This window comes from Eurosta solidaginis, chromosome 1, assembly GCF_040869045.1.
Source record: "Eurosta solidaginis isolate ZX-2024a chromosome 1, ASM4086904v1, whole genome shotgun sequence".
Taxonomy (NCBI): domain Eukaryota; kingdom Metazoa; phylum Arthropoda; class Insecta; order Diptera; family Tephritidae; genus Eurosta; species Eurosta solidaginis.
Genome location: NC_090319.1, coordinates 258,068,459 through 258,082,697, shown reverse-complemented (window position 1 = coordinate 258,082,697; position 14,239 = coordinate 258,068,459). Strand labels below are relative to the sequence as shown.

The following is a 14,239-nucleotide window of genomic DNA, read 5'->3' as shown; positions in this document are numbered from 1 at the left end:
CGCCAATGCAAAATTGAATACAAAGCAACAGTGCGAGTTAACATTACTTTTAGGATCGAATAAAAATAAAAAATTCAATTTGGCCACTTTAACTGACCTCAATTTCAACTGTAGTAGAAACTTTCATTGAAAATCCGGACATAAAAAAAATTGTTATTCATATAAAGTACATACATATTGTAAATTGGTTAGGTATTTCAATTATTTTATACGATGTTTAAGGATTAAGTTGAAACACGACTTTTCTAGTCTTTAGATTTACCGGAAGTGCCGGCCACCATATTTATTTTCAAGGTTGCCCTCTATTTTCCTATCGATAGTTTTACAATATTTACAACAGGGTTGCTTAACTTGTAATAACTTAAGCTACATGTACATAGTGGGTTTACAATATGTACGTCAGTTATTTAGTTGTACTTTTCTGTCTTTGGCGGAACTTAAATGGGTTTCGGGTTCGATGAAAAGTTTTACAGTCACGCTTGGAAGTGATCGTGATAATCTTAAATGTGTTTCCTCCCTTAAAATTCATTGACATGTTCATCTGCTTTATTGATGTTTCGTTGAGATTCGGGATTAAAAAATATGCTCTTCTAATATATAACAACAAACTTAATCAGAAGATCCCCAAAAATTCTTGAAAGTTTAATTCATGATGTATTACTAATGTTACCAAGTTATTATTTACCAAAATATGTCAGGGGAAAGACTGGCCCAGCGGTGGTCGGCGTAGAACGATAAGATACTGATCCGAAACGAGCTGGATTCATATATTCTAAATAACAATCCTTAAGTGTAACATTCCTCTCATCTTACTGTTCTGATTTTTAGGGCCAAACAGCAACAGTGAGTTACAATTTTTTGTATATTTAGCATACCACTGTTTAGCCGAAGTTTTTTCAAAATAAGGTATAATACGACAATTTTGGGGTTCTTGTAGGAATAAGAAAAACATTCTTCGAAAGTCTTCACTAGTACTGTACAGGGGAAAATCCTTGGTTGAATATGAAATTAAACATACATATGTATTAGGGCGGGTCGATTTAAAAATCGTTCATTGCTCTGTGAAAATCGTAATCTAGGGATCAAAGAAGGAACCATATCTCTAAAACGAATTCTGATGTCCCCCCCCCCCCTTTGGGTCGAACTTTTGGGTGGGGGCAATTTCAATTCTACCTGCTGTGTCTTGTAGTGGCTTAAAAAAAACAACACACACAATTTTACGATCTGCAATTATGTCGCAGTGATACCTTCATTTTTTAAAACGGTTGAATAAAAAACCCACACAACTATGTTTACGACATGCAAATGCATCACAGTGATGCCTTGGTTTTAAAAGGGGGTTGTAAAAACGCTAATTTCTAATAATTTTTTTTAATTTGTTTTCTATTACTAAGTTAAATTCATTTTTTCATTTACATATGTTCTGACTAAATAAATAAACTCCAAAAAGAAAAAAACATAGGCATTTCAAAGTGGGATTTTTCAAAATTTGCCCCTACGACACAAAGGGGCGACATCAGAATTCGTTTTAAGAGGTATGATTCCTTCGGCAAAGTTTCTTATTTTGATCCCTAGAATAAATTTTCACAGAGCAATGGGCGATTTTTTGCCTCCCCACAAATCGACCCGGCCTAATATGGAAGTATTAGTTTAGCACGGCCTTACTTATGGAAGAGAACACCAAAGATACCCTAACTGATGAATTTCTGTAATTAAATCCAGTAAATGTCTATCGATATTCACCTCATAGTTTATGTGAAAAAAGTACTAAAAGTGGCATATTTTACTCCTGAAAAATGCAAAAAGCAACACTTTTCGTGGACAACATTGGTGAAAAATTGTCAGATAGCCGAATGACAGAACAAAGAAGAATTTAGAGCGAGACAATTGACGGCTTACTTCACCTGGTTATTCCACCATGCACAGAGCCCAAGACAACTATTAGACAATTAGAAGAAAGTAAAATGCTTACATTACATACGCTACTCAAATGGGCCATCTTTACATTTAAATCTGAAGAGGGTATAAATTGAAAGGGAAAAAAGAAAAATACATAAATAAACTTATAGAATAACCTAACACATACACACCAGCATACATAAATATGTACGTTTTAGAAACAATGCATCTTATCAAGTGCCGAAATTTTGACTATTATCTATCTATTACTAAGTTAAATTCCTTTTTTCATTTACATATGTTCTGACTAAATAAATTTCTAAAGAGAAAAATAAACTCCAAAAAGAAAAAACATAGGCATTTCAAAGTGGGATTTTTCAAAATTTGCCCCTACGACCCAAAGGGGCGACATCAGAATTCGTTTTAAGAGGTATGATTCCTTCGGCAAAGTTTCTTATTTTGATCCCTAGAATAAATTTTCACAGAGCAATGGACGATTTTTTTGCCTCCCCACAAATCGACCCGGCCTAATATGGAAGTATTAGTTTAGCACGGCCTTACTTATAGAAGAGAACACCAAAGATACCCTAACTGATGAATTTCTGTAATTAAATCCAGTAAATGTCTATAGATATTCACCTCATAGTTTATGTGAAAAAAGTACTAAAAGTGGCATATTTTACTCCTGAAAAATGCAAAAAGCAACACTTTTCGTGGACAACATTGGTGAAAAATTTTCAGATAGCCGAATGTCAGAACAAAGAAGAATTTAGAGCGAGACAATTGACGGCTTACTTCACCTGGTTATTCCACCATGCACAGAGCCATAGTGTACAAGTACAAGTGTGTTGACTTATCTGTCAAGCATTCTGACAGGCACTCGCTGGATTCGGAATGACAGCGAATTCAAAATGGATACCATTACCGAATGCTCCGAATGATTGAAAAATTGAAAAGTCCATACGATTGGTAGTCAAAAATGTTGTCGTTGAGACTAAAAATGCGACTCTAGACCTGAGATTTCCATCAGGTGAGCGAGGCTGTTTGTAGTTTTGACGTTTATCGCTTAGTGAACACACTTGGTATAGGTACACTATGCACAGAGCCCAAGACAACTATTAGACAATTAGAAGAAAGTAAAATGCTTACATTACATACGCTACTCAAATGGGCCATCTTTACATTTAAATCTGAAGAGGGTATAAATTGAAAGGGAAAAAAAGAGAAATACATAAATAAAGTTATAGAATAACCTAACACATACACACCAGCATATATAAATATGTACGTTTTAGAAACAATGCATCTTATCAAGTGCCGAAATTTTGCCAGGCTGGGAGTCATTGCTTGGTCGAACGTATATTTCGCCTCTTAACGTGAAGGTTGACTTTATTATACGGTCTCTTCTCAGCCGCACCACCGCTTGAAATATTTTCTATTGACTAATGTAAGGCTCTCAAATATACGAAAGAAGCCGAGACCAGCAACTTCCAAAGATAATGGTGATTTCGTTTTTTTTGTGATGCTATGTTATTATTTCTCTATAAAATACTTGTTTACGAGATGTTACCCAATAAAGACATACACATATGACCGATTTTCTGGGAAAGTAAACCAAGTAGTTTTGTTTTTTTTGTCAAATATTGCAAGCACTGGGATCTTGCGGGGTTCATGACATATTATAGTAGCTGTTGAAAATAGTGTCATTCAATTTTAGTCGTTTTAAATTAACCTTTCGCTCTTTTTATAAAACGTTGTGAATAAAAAAAATATGGTCGGAAGTAGTTCAGCAAACAAAAAGGTAAATATAACGTGTTTGTTGCGACAAAATTTAGCAGTTCAAGTTTTATCTATTAGAAAATTAGCTATAATATCATAACACGTAAAGTTTTTAAAAAAGTTATGTTCCAACTAGCAGTTATGTGAAAAATAAATGTGCCGCAAAAATCGTATGCAACGTTAGCAGTGAAAAACCAAAAAAGTTTTTTTAAAACATGTTAAAATACGTTTTAATTTAATTTGTTTATATATTTTTTTAATATTACACGTATATCTCTTACTTACTTACTTAATTGGCGCTTAACCGTCTAAACGGTTATGGCCGTCCAACAAGGCGCGCCAGTCGCTCCTTCGCTCCGCCAACCGGCGCCAATTGGTCACACCAAGGGAGTTTAAATCGTTTTCCACCTGGTCCTTCCAACGGAGTGGGGGCCGCCCTCTACCTCTGCTTCCATAGGCGGGTTCCGATAGAAACACTTTCTTCGCCGGAGCATCATCTTTCATTCGCATAACATGGCCTAGCCAGCGCAGCCGCTGCGTTTTAATTCGCTGGACTATGTTGATGTCTGCGTATAGCTCGTACAGTTCATCATTAAATCTTCTTCGGGCACGTATATCTCACGGTTCAATTAAAAAAAAAAAAAAAAAAAAAAAAAAAGTTAAATTTCCAAAGATTTGAAAACATTGTTAGCTTAAATAATATGTAACGTTAGCAGTGATTTTTTATTTAAAATAAAATTGTTCCTTTCCGTTCTCTTACACAGGAGAGGAAAGCTCAGAAAAATAAAAAATATAAAGAAAACCTTTTTTTTGTTTTTTTTTTTCTTTTTTTTTTTTTATTACTCAATTATCTCACGGTTCAATTAAAAAAAGTTAAATTTCCAAAGATTTGAAAACATTGTTAGCTTAAATAATATGTAACGTTAGCAGTGATTTTTTATTTAAAATAAAATTGTTCCTTTCCGTTCTCTTACACAGGAGAGGAAAGCTCAGAAAAATAAAAAATATAAAGAAAACCTTTTTTTTTGTTTTTTTTTTCTTTTTTTTTTTATTACTCAATTTATATTACTATGAATACGTATCGAAATTACTCTATTAGGCCGAAGACCACAGTAGTTAGTTGCCTGCCTAATTTAACGTTTATGTATGTAATTTAGTTATGTAAATAAATTTTTTAATAAATAAATAAATAAATAAAGAAAACCTGAAGAGCTCGCCTCAATATGGGGACTACAAAAAAAAAAAAAAACCAACAAGCGGTATTATTGAAGAAATATAGGGAAAAAAGAGAGCAGATGTGAAAAAATTACCACTGAAAGCTATGAATGAAATTCAAAAAGCAAATCGAGAAGCTGTTCGTGAGAGGGTAAGAAAGTGTCGAGCAGGAATGAGATTGGCTAAAGTCAATCATGACAATATAGCTGTTAGCGACGATGATAAGAGTGAACGCCACACGGCCTACAAATCTGTTCAGTCGCTAGGAAAGGCTGTATCTAAAGCAGTTCAAGCCCGTCCACGTTCGCCAACAAAAAAAAACAGAAATTCTTTCGAGAATAATTAAATTTGTTTACTCAATTTTCGTAACTGTAACTTTCCATTCTTTGTGTAATGCAATCACAACCAGCCTTGTAACACCCTTGCGATATATCATAAAGTAAAATTAGGATGAAGGTCTCAATGAATCTTACAAACCTTATCCATTTCCCTCCAATATTTAAGGAGATATCTCTGAAACAATTCGAGATATTGAATTTAATAGAATTACTTATTGCAGCACTCATCAGTACCTTTTATTTGATACCCATATTGTACTAACACATTTTGGATCACCCTTGGCCCATATATTGGTCGATAACTCCAAAATTGGTTGGGCTATCGAAATAAGAGATATCTTAAATCTTAAAGTAGACATCTAGTAATGCAATGGTGAAAGTTTCATTCAATTCCAACATTCCAATTTTAGTGACCCGCGCACAAACATAAGGACAGACAGACAGTAAGACCGACAGAAATTTTAAAACTGTTTATTTGCATTCCACTGGCTTCTTTTTTTATTTTCTGTATATCTGCAATGTACAGAGATCAACGGTTACAATTTTATTATATGTAGAGATACTCAGTTTTCGCACGTGTAACGTTAGCAGGGCTTTGTGTAACGTAGGCAGTGCCTTATTTTATGTTAAATTACGTTAAAAAATCCTAAATATTTTGGTAAAGCGGTATGCCATGACCTTGTGGCATCCTTGCTATATAACAAGAAGTAAAATTGGGATGATTGTCTCAGCAAGTTCGCAGAAATTAAACCAAACATGATCTGTATCTTGATCTCACTTCCGAATCTGTAGTTCTAGCTCCACTTAGCCGACACAACATTTCTAAAAGAAATTAGCGAGGTTATCTGTCGATAGGATCCGAAAACCAACTACTTTTACAGGGTTAAAACATAATGAAGTTCAGTTCATACAGTGCCATATGTGCAGCGCAGACCCGGTGCCGAAATGGGTAGTGATTTGTAACTTTATATTCTGCTTTCCTTCACATTAGATGGCCAGTTATCGCTCAACATCATTTGGAGAAGATATAACCAAGGTGAGTCTACTGGCCATTGCAGACGCCTGCTGCTTCTTATAGTGATAAAGATACTCCCCGAAGTAGTACCGGAGCATGCCGGACTCATATCGGTCAGCAAACTGCCGTTGCTGTTGTCGTTGCAGCAAATGTGGGATCGTTCTATGAGTCAGTTATCCACATATTTTAGTGTAGTATTGCGTGGAATTCACCTCAGTTCAAACACGCTTAACGAATATACTTACAAACAAACTTTCATATCTAATTGACGCAGATAACCACCATGAGTTCATTCGCATTTGCCAAATCGCCCAATATATTGATGCGTCATACCAAACTGCTCAAGAGCGGATCATATTGACAATATGTAGGTCATAATAATAATAAGCTGACAAACCATTTCTCATTATTAAGTCATGCACTTTTAGTATGTAAACATTAATGTAAGCATGTATGTGTAGGTTAAGAACTTTTGTATAAATAGAAATGAATTTCGTCAATAAAGACAATTGCTTTGTAACGCTAACCATCAGCATATCAACAATTTCTTTTTCTAAACCAATCATTACATTAGGTATGTCCACGTTAAGCGTGTATAAATAAAATTTATATGCATACTTTTACGGTAGTACCTGCCAATGATGGCCTAACCCTACAGTGCACAAAACCACAACGGATGTAATGATTTTATGCAAATCATGGTAATGATTTATGTAAATCACCAACCCAACGATGACTACATGCTATGTTAAAAACTATACACTCCGTTTGAACCAATAGATTAGAACGTACATTTGAATAAATGAAGTTATAAGGGAGTACGACGTTGGGGGGCTTAGAATAAACCCATGGTAGGTATGCCTGTCGTAAGAGGCGACTAAAATACCAAATTGAGGGGTGGGTGAGCGTTATGGCCTAGTGTTGTATGTGGTCGTTCCCGGGATGGTCGGACTAGTACCTTTAAGGTGCTTTTTATCGGAACGTACCGGATCTGCATCCGGCAAAGGACCATCAACATCGATAACACTCCCCAAGGGGTTGATAAGCGTAATAAAAAACGTATAGCTACACAGCTTCCGCAACCCAACTGCCAACCTCACCTATCCGAGGAGAAATCTGGTACAATATGAATGTATTATAGACATAATTGGCAGGCGAGGGTCTGACAGCCCCAATTTTGTCATGAAATGTGGTCATGTGAATCCGTTCCTGAGATAGTGGTGCCGGTACCTGTTGTTGTTGTTGTTGTAGCAGTGCTTCGCCCCAGCTAACAGCCGCGACCGATCACAAATTGTCATCAATATCCTCTAACGGGAGTCCAAGGAAACTTGCTGTTTCAACAGGGGTGGACCATAAGGAAAGGGGTGTTAGAGGCGTTGGTTCCACATTACAATTAAAGAGATGGTTGGTGTCATGTGGGGACACATTGCAAGCGGGGCATACATTTTGTATGTCGGGGTTGATTCTGGATAGGTAAGAGTTTAACCTGTTACAGTATCCAGAACGAAGTTGAGCAAGAGTGACACGCGTTTCCCTGGGGAGTATGCGTTCCTCTTCTGCGAGTTTTGGATACTTTTCTTTGAGTACTGGATTCACCGGGCAATTCCCGGCATAAAGGTCCGACGCCTGTTTGTGTAGTTCACCAAGGACCTGCTTGTTTTTTCGCTTCATACGGCTGGGTTCTCAGGTGCCGTATTTCCTCAAATTGCTTACGGAGCTGACTCCTTAAGACCCTAGGCGGTGCTGGCTCATCAATCAGATGTCTGTTGGGATGCTCAGGTTTCTGGGTATTCAACAGGAACTGTTTGGTCAGCATCTCATTTATGCAGACGGTGTTCTGGGGACATAAGAAGACAGCCCATGGCGATTCTGAGAGCAGTATTTTGGCAGGCCTGTAGTTTCTTCCAGTGGGTAATTTTAAGATTTGGAGACCATATGGGTGACGCGTAGCACGTAATCGGCTGGCTAATTGCTTTGTATGTAGTCATGAGCGTTTCTTTATCTTTTCCCCAAGTACTGCCAGCGAGGGATTTGAGGATTTTGTTACGGCTCTGAATTCTCGGAACAATTGCGGCTGCGTGCTCACCAAAATATAGATCCTGATCAAACGTCACGCCCAAGATTTTGGGGTGTAGGAGTCGGTAGCGTAGTGCCATCGACGTGGATGTTCGAAATGGTCGACATTTGGGACGTCCATGTTTATCTGGGTGTTGCAATTTATCTGGGTGCTAATGGCATTTAGCGCGGTGGTAGTGCTATGGAGTTTTCTGAAGCCATGCTGATGACAGGCTAGCTGCAAATTTTCTTGAAAATAGGGGAGCAAAATGGCTTCAAGCGTCTTTGCTACTGGCGATAGGAGAGATATCGGACGATACGACTCTCCTATGTTAGCTGGTTTCCCGGGCTTTAGTAGCGGGACCACCTTGGCCATTTTTCGGGTATGACAAAGGTGGAAAGAGACAGGTTGAAGACATGCGCTAAATATTTGAAACCCTCTTTCCCTAGGCTTTTAAGCATCGGCATGGCTATGGCGTCTGCGCCCACTGCTTTGGATGGTTTAGCGTGACCAATGGCGTCCTCAACCTCTTTAGCGGTGATGGTGATTGGTGACGCGCTGAATTTGTGTTTATGTGCGTGTCTGTTGGCCCTCCGTCTATCTTTGTCGACCGTAGAATGCATTATATATTGTCGGCAGAAAGCGCTCGCGTATTTTTTCGCATCCGACATCACTTTATCGCCAAAAGCGATGGAAATTTTGTCTTTGTGCTTAGACGGATTCGATAGGGACTTTACGGTGGACCAAAGTTTACCCACACCGGTAGAGAGGTTACAACCTCTTAGGTGCTCCTCCCATTTCGCCCACTTGTGTTCATCCACAAGCAATCTGATGCGTTGGTTTATATCCCTTATTTGGGGGTCGCCTGGATCAAACTGTCTTATAAGGTCACGTTCTCTCGCTAATTTTGCGGCCTCCGCCGGGAAGTGGGCCCGAATTTCGGGAATTCTCCCTGCGGGAATGAAACGTGCCGAGGCGGATTCAATGACCTTGCGGAAGGCACGCTCCCCTTGGCTGGCATCAGTCGGGATAGGGAGGGCAGAAAAGAGGTTGTCTGTAAAAGATTTATATTCGTCCCACTTTCCTTTTTTGAAGTTTATGAAAGTGCGTTTTTCTGTGACGATGAAGTCGGCGGTACGCTCGAGCGAAATAATTATTGGCAGGTGGTCGGATGCCAATGTTACCATCGGCTGCCATTTGACGCAGTTTGCGAGTCCTGCGCCAGCGATTGAGATATCTGGCGAACTGTGACAGCTTCCTACCATTCGTGTGGGGGCGTCTCCGTTTATTGTGCAGAACGTCGTTTCTTCTATTTGATCCGCCAACATCTCACCCCTACTGTTCGCCCGCATATTTGAATGCCATAGATCGTGATGGGCATTGAAATCGCCTAAGATAATGCGATTGTTGCCAGTGAGTAAGGCGCTGATATTAGGGCGGTATCTACTAGGGCAACAGGTGGCAGGAGGGATGTAGATGTTGATGATTTCTAGGTTTGAATCGCCTGACCGGACAGATAGGCCTTGACGTTCTAAGACATTGTCCCTGCGGTCGATGCCAGAATCAAATATATAATATTACACAGAGTGGTGTATGATAAACGCGAGGCGCCTCCATTTCCGCTCTCGCGATCTTTTCTGTGGACATTATACCCAGAGCAGATCTGCAATGCAGATCTTGCTGAGTTTAGTCTCTTGAATCGCAGCAATGCGGATGTTGTGCCGCTTCATGAAATCGACTATCTCCGTAATCTTCCCACTTAGTCCATTACAGTTTAACTGCAGAATTCTAGGACGCAATTGCTTATGTGGCCCTGAGACTGGGCGTCCTTGGGCAAGCATTGGGGTACCCGGATGTTTTGGGTTTGCGACCTGGCAACATGGCGCGATGAAACCCGTCGGGGGGTTGCCGTCGCGGAGACCAGAACATCTAGGAAAGTGGCACCACCCAAGACAGGAGCTGCATTGGGCGGATGGCGCAAACATATATATTTTGTGCTGCCAAACGGTGCAAACGGAGGTAGGGACTAAGGGTGTTTCCCTGACCTACACGATTGTTGCCGGAAAAGAGGGGGGGGGGGGGGGGGGGAGGAGACGGAGGCAGGGGCTGATGCTCAGCATTACTACCGACTCTACTACGAAGATAGTAGTTATGAGTGGTAGCAGCTGTTTGAGTTGTTGGCGCCATGGGGCGCGAGCAGCAGCGGGTACTTGTTGTGGCTTGCTGAGTAGCGGGGCTGCTGGAAGGTAGTGGGGGCGCTTAGGCGTAGACTACGGGACGCCCTTGGGCGTGAACAGCAAAGAGCCACAAAAGATTTATAAGTTACGTGGACGTCGTAGGTGGTCCCGCTAGTAAAGCCTAGGAAACCAGCTAACGTAGGTGAGTCATATCGTCCGATATCTCTCCTATCGCCAGTGGCAAAGACGCTTGAAGCCATTTTGCTCCCTTATTTCCAAGCACATTTGCAGCTAGCCCCTCATCAGCATGGCTTCAGAAAACTCTATAGCACTACCTCCGCGCTAAATGTCATTAGCACCCAGATAAATTACGGTTTGAATCAATACCCCCACCATAGAACAGTACTCGTCGCGCTAGACCTATCAAAAGCCTTTGATACGGTCAACCATGGCTCATTACTGCAAGACCTGGAAGGGTCTACCCTTCCCCCATGTCTTAAAAGGTGGACCGCAAATTATCTGGGTGGTCGGCAGGCATCGGTGCAATTCAGAAACGAAACATCAAAACCAAGGAGAATTAAACAAGGGGTGCCACAGGGTGGTGTCCTATCCCCACTTTTGTTTAATTTCTACATATCTAAGCTACCTTCACCACCGGAAGGAGTCACAATCGTTTCCTACGCCGATGACTGCACAATAATGGCCACAGGCCCAGGCCCAGAGATCGATGAGCTATGCAATAAAATAAACGGCTATCTCCCTGATCTCTCCAGTTTTTTCGCCTCGCGAAACCTGGCATTGTCACCGACTAAATCTTCCGCGACCTTATTTACAACATGGACGCCCCAAATGTCGACCATATTGAACATCCACGTCGATGGCACTACGCTACCGACTGTCCTACACCCCAAAATCTTGGGTGTGACGTTTGATCAGGATCTACATTTTGGTGCGCACGCAACCGCAATTGTTCCGAGAATTCAGAGCCGTAATAAAATCCTCAAATCCCTTGCTGGCAGTACCTGGGGAAAAGATAAAGAAACGCTCATGACCACATACAAAGCAATTAGCCAGCCGATTACGTGCTACGCGTCACCCATATGGTCGCCAAGCCTAAAAACTACCCACTGGAAGAAACTACAGGCCTGCCAAAATACTGCTCTCAGAATCGCCACGGGCTGTCTTCTTATGTCCCCAGAACACCATCTGCATAATGAGGCGAGAATACTCCCCATCAGGGAGAGAAATGAGATGCTGACCAAACAGTTTCTGTTGAATACCCAGAAACCTGGGCATCCCAACAGACATCTGATTGACGAACCAGCACCGCCTAGGGGCCTAAGGAGTCATCTCCGTAAGCATTTTGAGGAAATACGGCACCTGAGAACCCAGCCGTATGAAGCGAAAAAACACAAGCAGGTCCTTGGTGAACTCCATAGACAGGCGTCGGACCTTTATGTCGGGAATTGCCCGGTGAATCCAGTACTTGAAGAAAAATATCCAGAACTCGCGGAAGAGGAACGCATACTCCTCAGGGAAACGCGTGTCACTCTTGCTCAACTTCGTTCTGGATACTGTAACAGGTTAAACTCTTACCTATACAGAATCAACCCCGACATACAAAATGTATGCCCCGCTTGCAATGTGTCCCCACATGACACCAACCATATCTTTAATTGTAATGTGGAACCAACCCCTCTAACACCCCTTTCCTTATGGTCCACCCCTGTTGAAACGGCAAGTTTCCTTGGATATTGATGACAATTTGTGATCGGTCGCGGCTATTAGGTGGGGCGAGCATTGCTACAACGACAACAACAACAACGTCGGATTTTGGGATCAAGCCCAGAGCAACCTGTCCGATGCAACCATCCCTTACACGAGACACACTGAACAGAGTATGGCCGTCCTAAAGATTCTTTTCCGACAGATGCAGCAAAACCATTTCTCAGGACCGGGGTCAGGAGACGGACCTGGATTGGATTCAATACCTTCCCGGAGCAAGAGAATATGGAGCAGTCCCGCTGCAAGGAGCTGCTGGGAGGATGACAATTTGTGGGAGGGCGCAACATTGAAATGACAGTCCTTGGTCGGAAAAAATGCCGGTACCTTATTGGTGCTTGTTATCGGACCTTACCGGATTTATATCCGGCAATGAACCATCAAAATCGATAACACTACTCAAAACCTTCAGAGTGTCTATCGCCAACAACAGCATTATGACATCTACGACGTTCGCCTAATGGAAGTTGAGAAATAAATAGACATGTTCTTAGTGAATGTCGATGATAGCTGTTCGGTTCACCGACGGATTAAGTTCCTAGCCGAAAATACATGTACTTTGAGATATAAATGTATTTAATTTACCTTGTAATCAATGACACCAGATTGTGCTATTCGCCATTCTAACATTTCAGTTGAGAAATCGTCGCAATTGCCCAAATCTGTGAATCCTACTATAAAGTCTTTGGTTTTACTATCTTTGACTAAAGCAATTGTGGGAATAACTTTTATGCGCAATCTTTGAGTTAGGAAAGGTGACTTCTCTGCATTGACTTTACAAAATTTTGCATCAACGTGCTTGCTTGCGAGTATTTTCAAGTGCATATCAACAATCCGGCAGCGTTCTGTAGAATCTCTATAGAAATGACAAACAATATTTGGCGATTTTTTGGATACTTCAAAGAACTCTTTTTCGTCAACCAACTCGGTATATGTTCCATGACCCTATGTAAAATAAAGTTTATTACCCACAGGCACATCCCTAGTATGATAAAAGAAATAAACGTAGATATTGAAGGATATTATAACATACATTTTTAAGCCACTCCTGTTTTTTATGATTCAGTTCCTTCATTTCTTTGAGTCGCTGTTCTCTTAAGGATTTTAAATCATCGGTATCCAAATTGTCCAACTGATTAAGCTGCTGATCCAATTGTTTTTCAATCATTTGAGTTGCAGTCAGCAATTGATTTTCCAACAAGTTAGCCATTTTCGCTGATCACTGGGGATAGTGTGCAGTGTTTTTTGGAGAGCTTTTGAACCGGTGTGACAGGTGTAACAATATTGAACAAATAAACAGAATGCGAACAATTAGTTCAGTAACAATTAACTCTATTGCGTACCAAGCGACAAAAACAACACAATTTAAGTTCAAATGAAGTTTTTCCTGTTAAAAATACGACTATTATTTAATTTTTTATGGATTTTTACATAGATGAAGATTTTTATATGCGTTTATACATGAGAAAAGAAAGCATTTGTCACTCACTTTGGTCGATTTTAACGTCGTGGTTGCCAGTTATTATTTTCATTTGGAACAAAATTCACCGGTAAAGATTCCCAAATCACAAAGAAAAGACCAATTTTTTTTTATTGTTTTGGTATACAAACAATCCGGCAAATTACAAGAGTGTCGTATTCTTTGCGCACTAAATCTAAAATATATAACTCAAAAATGACTCCGGTTGTTATGTCCGCGCATTTATTTGCCTGACACACAAAAATCATTTCACTCAATAGCGCAAGTAAAATGTACTACGCACTCACTACTACTCATTGTTTACTATATAGTTTGGCAGCTTAAGTAGAGGTTATGTTTCGAATAGAGTGGAAGGCAGTGGACTAGGCAGTCGAATGTCATATAATGAAGGAATGGTGTTCGGAGATTTTTCAAAGTTAAAAAAAAAAATGATAAAGGCTTTAATATAAATAAAACTATTATTTTAATAACAACAAAAACCCCATATATATTCTGTAT

The 14,239-nt window shown here is 40.2% G+C and overlaps 1 protein-coding gene across 1 annotated transcript in view; it reads right to left on the bottom strand.

Moving 5' to 3' along the window:
- LOC137237167 (thioredoxin domain-containing protein 9) overlaps positions 1-13,750 on the bottom strand; it is a 30,664-nt gene extending 16,914 nt beyond the window's left edge. Inside the window, exons 1-2 of the mRNA XM_067760494.1 lie at positions 13,295-13,750; positions 12,847-13,206 (exon numbers count right to left, since the gene is read on the bottom strand). Coding sequence (XP_067616595.1) covers positions 12,847-13,206; positions 13,295-13,471 — 537 coding nt within the window. The 5' untranslated portion in view covers positions 13,472-13,750. The remainder of the gene's footprint in view (positions 1-12,846; positions 13,207-13,294) is intronic.
- Positions 13,751-14,239: the final 489 nt, after the last annotated feature.